An 8,222-nucleotide genomic window follows, 5' to 3' on the forward strand; every position below is an offset into this window, starting at 1 on the left:
TCATTGGTTAATAACGAAGCTGATGGGCCTATAGCAAGACAGGATAAAGTTAGGCAGGACAACCAAACTTAGGATACTGGGATGAAGAGGGGCAGAGTGAGAAAGTGGCCAAGAGGGACAGAGGGAGCAAGACATGCTGGAGAACAAGTAAAGCTGGTCGGGCGGTGGTGACGCACACCTTTAATCCCAGCACTCGGGAGGCAGAGCCAGGCAGATCTCTGTGAGTTTGAGGCCAGCCTGGGCTACCAAGTGAGTTCCAGGAAAGGTGCAAAGCTACACAGAGAAACCCTGTCTCAAAAAAAAAAAACAAAAAACAAAAAACAAACACACAAAAAAACAAACGAGAAAAGCCATGAGTCACATGGCAATACATAGATTAATAAAAATGAGTTAATTTAAGTTGTAAGAGCTAGTAATAAGCCTGAGCTATTGTCCAAACATTTATAATTTATATTAAGTCTCCAGTTCAGTTATTTGGGAAGCAGCTGGTCAGGATAGGAAAACTCCGCATATAAGTTTCTACATTTAATACATTTAGTGCTTGAACAAAAGGACAACCATTTTTACTAGAAATACCACTATATTTTTCAGGCCCTTAAGTAATATTTCATTTTGTTTGTTTTGATTGACCATCAGTTCATTTATTATTTCTAACTGAACAAAATATAACTCCTCTAGGACAAGGGAAAGTCTCTATCAATGATAACAGATTTTATTGGGAGAGAGTCCTAAGAGGGGTACAAAGTTATTAAACTACTTTGTGAAAGATGGGGTTTTAAATCATTATGGAGGTGCCAGCGCATGTCTTTAATCCCAGCACTCAGGAGGCAGAACCAGGTGGATCTCTGAGTTCAAGGCCAGCCTGGGCTACCAAGTGAGTTCCAGGAAAGGTACAAAGCTACACAGAGAAACTCTGTCTCAAAAAAACAAACAAACGAAAAAATCATTATGGAAAAATGGTTGAAAAGTTTACATAATTGATATAACTACCAATAAAGAGGAATAGCAACACATAGGTGGCACCAATAGCTGTTGGGTGTGAACTGGAGTTAGCTCTGTACTGTTCCTTGCAGCAGCCTAGGTTCATTCAGAGATCCCTACTCAGATCAAGCTAGGTTTTCCCACTGTTTTACAGAGAAGAATGTCAGGAAAAACCATCATGAAGCAGACTAGGAGTTCATTACAAAGGGGTTTTAACACAGATTTAATATGGTGGTCACTAGAGAGGCACCCAGGGAAAGGATAGTATACAACCCAAACACAAATGTGGGTTTTTCAGGAGAACTGCATTTAAAAGTGTCTAGAGTTTCTACTACTGAGATGAAACACCGTGAACAAAAAGCAAAGTGGGGAGAAAGGTATAATCCATGCTGCCCTTAAATTTCCCACTTTTTTTTCCCAGTCTCTGGACTATGAGGATGACTGCTGTGTATTTATTTTTAATATCAATAGTCCATGATTTTCCTGGTATTCTACAGAAAATGTAACAAAACTCATAAATGGTCTTACTAATGGAAAAAACCAAGAGCCAGATATTGGGGTGAAAGCTGAAAGACCAGAGAAACAGAACAAGTCACAGCCAACCTCACCTAGCCAATTCCTCAGCCGATCCTGTTTCCATGAATCCTCAGAGTGAAAGCCTCTGAGTCCTCAACCTTGAGGGGACGAAGGACAGAAAATTGAAGATGGTTGGTTTGTTTGATGTTGTTGTTGTTTTCAGTTTTGCCATATACTTTTTCTTAATTAAGAAATTTTCTATTCACTTTCCACACCAGTCACAGATTCCTCCTATTCCTTCTTCCGACCCCCAAGACTTCCCCCGCAACCCACCCCCATCTCCACATTTTCCCAATCATGGTCTCCCATGGGGAGTCAGCAGAGCCTGGCACACGCAGCTGAGGCACGTCCAAGACACTTCCCCCTGCACCAAGGCTGTGCAAGGTGTCACACCCTAGGCACTGGGCTCCAAAAAGCTCAAACATGCACCAGGGACAGATCCTGATCCCCTTCCTATACAGTCACCAGAGTAGAACAGACAAAAAATGGTACTGGCGAGACTAGATGTCAACATGCAGAAGATTGCATATAGATCCATATCTGTCACCATGCATAAAACTCAAGTCCAAGTGGATCAAAGACCTCAACATAAATCCAGTTACACTGAACTTGATAGAAGAGAAAGTAGGAAGGGGTCTTGAATGTATAGGCACAAGAGACCACTTCCTAATTATAACACCAGTAGGACAAACACTGAGAGCGTTTTTTTATTTTTCATTTAATAGTATTTTAATATTTGATAACAATAAATGAGGTAATAATACAGTAAGAAATACATAAAAAGACTAAAGTACTGGATTATATGTTCTGATGTCACATGTGCTCAGTGGAGAAGAAAGTCCTGACAGAGGGATTGAAGGTACCAGGAGGATACTTGTGTATGAGGGAACTCTTGGCAACATTCAGGAAACTTAAACATCCCTCCCCACAATGGATGAGCACACCAATCCGGCCCAGTGGTCTCTCTCTATAGTGCTGGAATACTGGGTATGTGGTGCGCAGATTGTAATGACCACCCTCCTTCACACACACAAGAAGAAACGCACCCTCAGATTCAATGAGTTGGTTTCTATTGCCTAACCAGGAATCCTTACAGACCCCCACAGCCCAGTCTGAAGAATTGTTCAAATCCAGCTCCCAGAACTATTTCCCTGAGACGAAGCTCTGCGATCCCCAGGAAGCCAAATAGGATCTACCAGAATCCACAGATCTATCCTCACTGTGAGGTTGAAGCTGCATCTTCTCATGACGTTAAAGAGCTTCACGTTGCCACGGCACATGTTTGTAAATTCAAAGATGATGTTCATTCGGAAGTGGCTGGACCTTTCAGTCAGTGCACTGGTGGGTACAGGGCTGAGTTCTGGATCCAGAGTCTGGGGCATGCTCAGCTGCTGCTGCATTGACTCACTGCTCCTGAACATGTCATCCAAACCCTGGAGCAGTAGCTCATGTGGCTCCTGAGACATTGCCATCAGCTCCTGATACATTTCTCTTAGTTGTTGGCTCTTTTGGACCATCATGGCTTCCCTTCTCCTGAGCTTCTCTAAAACACGTTGGCCTTCATTTTTCATACACTCAATATGTTGCTCTTCCTCTTGACCCTGGACTGGACACAGTTGCCTATACTCTGCCCTGACCATTTGCTCCCGCAGTGTCAAGTAGTCCATCCACAGAGTTGTCATTCTGTTCTCTGCCTCTGTATTCCCTTTATTTTCTTGGATCTTCTCCCTCAAAGATGCCATTTGCGTTAAAAGTCTTTCCATTTACCCCTCAGCAGCTACTTCAATGGGATCCTGTTGGTGACCTCTGTGCTCATGGGAGTCAGAGCAGAGTTGACAGAGGTAGATCCTGTTCTCAACACACAAGATCCTCTTTGTCTCCTTGTGGGTCCCACATTTGTGCACCTCGGAGCTCAGGTACTTCAAGAGGCTGCCTTGTCTGGCAATGGACACCAGCTTCTTCAGAACAGTGTTGGTTCTGAAGTCCTCCTGCTCAGATGCTTCCCTACACGTAGGGCAATGGACAGGAAGCTGGATGTCTTCCCAAGAAAGGTGGAAGCAGGCTCAACAGAAGCTGTGGCCACAGCTCATGGTGACTGGTTCTGTGAGGCAGGTCAGGCAGCTGAAGCAGGTGAGTTCTTCCTGGAAGGCTTGTGAGATGTCTGACTCCATTTCTCCACAGACTTGTCTCTGGCCTCAGCAATATATAGTCAGGACAGAATAATATTAGTTCAGCTCTGGGGTCCAATCCTCAATGTGTGGATAAAACCAGCAGTCTCTGGAGACAGACTGTTTGGAAATACACTGGCTGGTCTGGTGAAGAATGAACCTGGCTGGCTATTGGAGTGTCTTTTTTTTTTTTTTTTTTTTTTTTACAAATCCAACTTTTATTCTGAGGAACTTACTGTTCAGTATGTAAAAAGAGAGTCACTATGGGAACAGCCTCCTCCCTCCCGCGTTCTTTGTGCGTGGAGGAATCTGCACAAGAGGAGGTCAGCAGATGTGAGGCTATCACAGAGCAGGCTGAGGGGAGCCAGGTCCAGTGGGCTGGAAGCCACTATTAGCCTTTGGAGTCCCTGGAGCTGGAGGGAGGCTGTCTGCAGCTTCCTGCTTCCCTCCTCAGAGGGCACTGCCCCCAAGTGGGGATGGTGAAGATGATGGAGGAGGGACTGGAGAAGGATGAGAAGGAGGGCCTCATTTGCCTTCCCCTGTTGGGGGAAGGGAGACCACAGTGTATTTCTGAACACTGCCAGGGCCTGCAGGGGCTGTGCTTGGAGGTGTGGTGGTGGCCTTGGAGACCAGCTTGAGGATGGGCTGCACACTGGGAACCTTGGTGGTGACAGGAGAGCTAGTGGTAGAGCCTGAGCCGGGACATGAGGTGCTGAGGGACACGACCTGCTGGGTCGAAGAGGCCCTGGAAGATGAGGACATTCTGAGAAACTTGGTTGGAGGAGGAGAAGGCTGAGGAGGGGCAGCACCTCTAGCAGACACCAGGGTCTGGACAGGCAAGGCAATGGACCCAGGAACCTTCAATAAGCCAGGGCTGCAAGGGCCTGGCTGAGGGGCCTGAGAGACGGTCAGCGTGGGCCGAGGCTGTGTGATGGTGAGTGTGGTCCTCTTGACCTGCTGAGCTTGTAGAGCAGCCTGGGCCCTGGCCTTCACCACATGGGAGCAGAGAAGGGGCCCAAGGGACCCAAATTCTTCCCGGTAGGCATCCTGATTGTCAGGTGGAGTGCGCAGCTTCGCCAGTACAGGGGCACAGTGTTTCAGGAGAAGGCTCTGCACACGGTCTGCTGCGATACGGTCAATGTTGCTCAGCACAGGCCCATCCAGGACACTGCGGATCCGTTCCCCTTCCTGCAGCAGCCTTGGCAGAATCAGCGTCTCAATCACATCATGTCCCAGCTCTGCCAGGCCTGCAATGGAGCCGTATCGAGTTGTCCACGGAGTCTTCTCATCTATCCAGCTCTTACTAAAGGTCTTGGTGATCCGGGACTGGATGTTGTTGGTGGTCGCGCTGAAATGCTTACAGATCTGGGCCACTAGACGGGCGGCAAAATCCCGGAGTGCCCAGTGATTGTCCACATCTGGCCGCAGACACAGCTGTCTGCTCACAATGCAGGTCATGACTGCTGGAATCAGCTCATGTATGTATTTCTCTAGATACAGCGTGGGGTTGTCCATCAGGGCCTTCACCATGCGCATCAGATAGATGAGCAAGGCTAGGTTATTCTGAACCACGTTTACACGGACCCCCTCAGAGATGAAGATACTGAACCGTGGTAGCATCTGATAGAGCCCCGGGTCGGTGGCAATGCTCTGCAGAGCTTCTGCTCTCTTGGCCTCACAGGATCCTACACAGGCTTCTGTGATCTCTTTGTAATAGAGCTGCTGTTCCACAGACAGCTCATGGATGCTGTGGGGCTTCAGGGGGAAAGGGGCTCCCTCCAGCAAAGGACGTGCTCGCTTTTCTTTTCCTTTGCCATCAGCTGCAGCTGCCCCTTGACCTCTGCCTTGTAGGGGTCCATCTTCTTCTTGGCCTGGCTTTGCCGACTTCAGGGGTTCTGTGGCCTCAGCCTTCTGCTGCTCTTTGGGTGCTGGGGGTGGATTTTCCGGTATAGCTGGCTGGCAGCCTTCAATGCTCAGCCAATGTGCTTTGAGGCAGACATCCAGAGGCACCCGGGGCAGAGGGGTATTGATGATATCGCTCAGGTCCACTTCCTTCTCCTCATAGAAGTAAAGCTCCTGGCCCCCACCAGAGGCAAACTGGAAAGGGATGAATTCCTGACCGTGGAAGCCATACAGTGGCTCCACGTTCTTTAGCTTCAGTGCATAGTCAATGTCACTGGTTGTGAGTTTCTGCCGCTTTCCCATGTGCATGAACTTCAAAGCATCCTGGGCAATCTCCTTGATGCGGTAGCTGACCTCATCCGTCAGTAGTTGACAAGCCTCCTCTTGAATCTGCGCAATGCCCATGGACTCTGCCACCACCTTCATGGACTCAGAGGGCAACACAGTATTGCTGAGTTTCAGCTTCTTCTCCTCGGCCATACTGGAATTCCAACTCCTGTCCCTGGAAGGATGCCACCCAGGGTGGAGAGATGGAGCCAAGCTGCCCAAGCATGCTCAGGAGAGTCCTTTTATAGTCTCTAAAGACCACGCCCACTTCTTCGCAAGTTGCTTTCCATTGGAAGATTGAATTAACCATGAGGCCAAACGCCACAGGCAATTCTCCACAAGGTTTCCCTAGTCACTGTTTAGCTGGGTGTGGTAGCTCACACCTTTAATCCAAGAATCCTAGGGAATGGCCTGCTGAATTGGGAGGAGTTCTGGTTCAAGGCCTGCCTAGCCTATGCAGTGAGAACTTGTCTTAAAAAATGAGTAATTTTGCTACAATATTTTACTATTTCTAAATATTTTGTGGTGTGCTTATATTTTTGCTTTTCTTTTTACAATTTAACAGATGATGATATCAATCTGTGATTTTTAGCAAATATCAACATTAAAAGATTCTTGTTAGTTCTTTGATAAAATAAGTTCAACTTATTTTTATCATATTCACTTCAGCTGCAACTTCTTTGAGATTCATCCCCTTTCTCTACTCACTCAACTTTCTGTTCTTTTCTTTTTCTTTAAAAAAAAAATACACGGGGAAGGCAGGTGGCAGTGGCTTTAACCCCAACACTCTGGAGGCAGAGGCAGGCTGATGTCTGTGAGGTCGAGGCTAGCCTAGTCTACAGAGTGAGTTCTAAGACAGGCCTCAAAGCTACACGGAGAAACCCTGTGTCAAAAAATCAAGAAAAAAGAAACAACAACAACAACAACAAAAACCCCACTTAGAATTAAACTAAAACCCAAGATGCTGAGATGTTTTCTCCTAAGGGAATTTTCTTGATAGAATCATTTGAAGTAGGAAGCCCCACCTAAACTCAGATGTTTTGAGGTGTGAGAATACACCTTACCTTACATCTTAGCTGCATCTTCTGGTGGTAGCCTCTATAAAGGACATGGAAGAATGGAGCTCTCTCTCTCTCTCTCTCTCTCTCTCTCTCTCTCTCTCTCTCTCTCTCTCTCTGTCTCTCTCTCTGTCTCTCTCTGTCTGCCCTCTCTTTCTGCCCTCCTCTCTCTGCCCTGCACTCTCCACCCACACTCTCCCCTCTCTCTCCCCTCTTTCTCTGTATGTGTGTGCCTGAGTAATCATTTAGTTTTGTTCCTCTAGATTCAGAGTTGTTACCCACAATTATCTCTTGGGTTTTAGTTAATTCCACATGAGGTCAAATTGACAACCAGGAATACCTATCACTATTCCTTCAAACTTTCCCACATCCATATTAACATATTCATTGTTCTAGTCTTGTTTATGTAACCATTTCTAGGAGATACTGTTTCACAGCAGATTTCCTAGTATTCTGGCTCTTACTATCTTTTCTGACACCTCTTCCACAATATTTCTAGAGCCATTGCAAATATTGTGAATAGAACAGCAAAAGAAATATAAACTTAGGAAAAATCATTTATTCATTGAAATAGTTTCATGCCTTCCAATAGAGACTGTAAGAAAGAATGGGTGGGGATGGTTGAATAGACAGCTCCACTTTCTTGTTTGGGCTCTATGTTGCCTTCCAGAATTCTTCAGCTGGATCAATATCTAGTTGTTCATATGGCGGTTTATATGATCCTGATCCCTTTATGTAACACAAATCTTTAAAAGTCTTATTAACAAAAAACCCAGAGCCACACATTGGGGTGAAAACTGAAACTTATTTTTATCATATTCACCTCAACTGCCACTTCTTTGAGATTCATCTCCTTTCTCTACCCACTCAACTTTGTTTTCTTTTTTTAAAAAATACATGTTTGGGAAGCTGGATGGCTGTGGCTCATGACTTTAATCCCAGCACTCTGGAGGTAGAGGCAGGCTGATATATGTGAGGTTGAGGCTAGCCTGCTCTACAGAGTGATTTCCAAGACAGGCTCCAAAGCTACACAGAGAAACACTGTCTCAAAAAACAAAACAAAAACAAAACAAAACAACAACAACAAAAAAAAAAAAACAAAAAACAAAAAAATACCCCACCATGTAGAATAACTAAAGCCCAAGAGGATTAGATGTTTCTCTTGAGTGAATTTTCTTGATTGAATATCATTTGAAGTAGGAAGCCCCAC

General features: G+C 45.7%; 1 protein-coding gene across 1 annotated transcript; it reads right to left on the bottom strand.

The window, feature by feature from the left end:
* Positions 1-4,067: 4,067 nt before the first annotated feature.
* LOC118583006 (transcription initiation factor TFIID subunit 6-like) lies at positions 4,068-6,144 on the bottom strand. The gene is given in 1 exon segment (XM_036186250.1): positions 4,068-6,144. A coding segment is annotated over 1 exon segment (2,040 nt). The 5' UTR covers positions 6,108-6,144.
* Positions 6,145-8,222: the final 2,078 nt, after the last annotated feature.

This window comes from Onychomys torridus, chromosome 4, assembly GCF_903995425.1.
Source record: "Onychomys torridus chromosome 4, mOncTor1.1, whole genome shotgun sequence".
Lineage (NCBI taxonomy): Eukaryota > Metazoa > Chordata > Mammalia > Rodentia > Cricetidae > Onychomys > Onychomys torridus.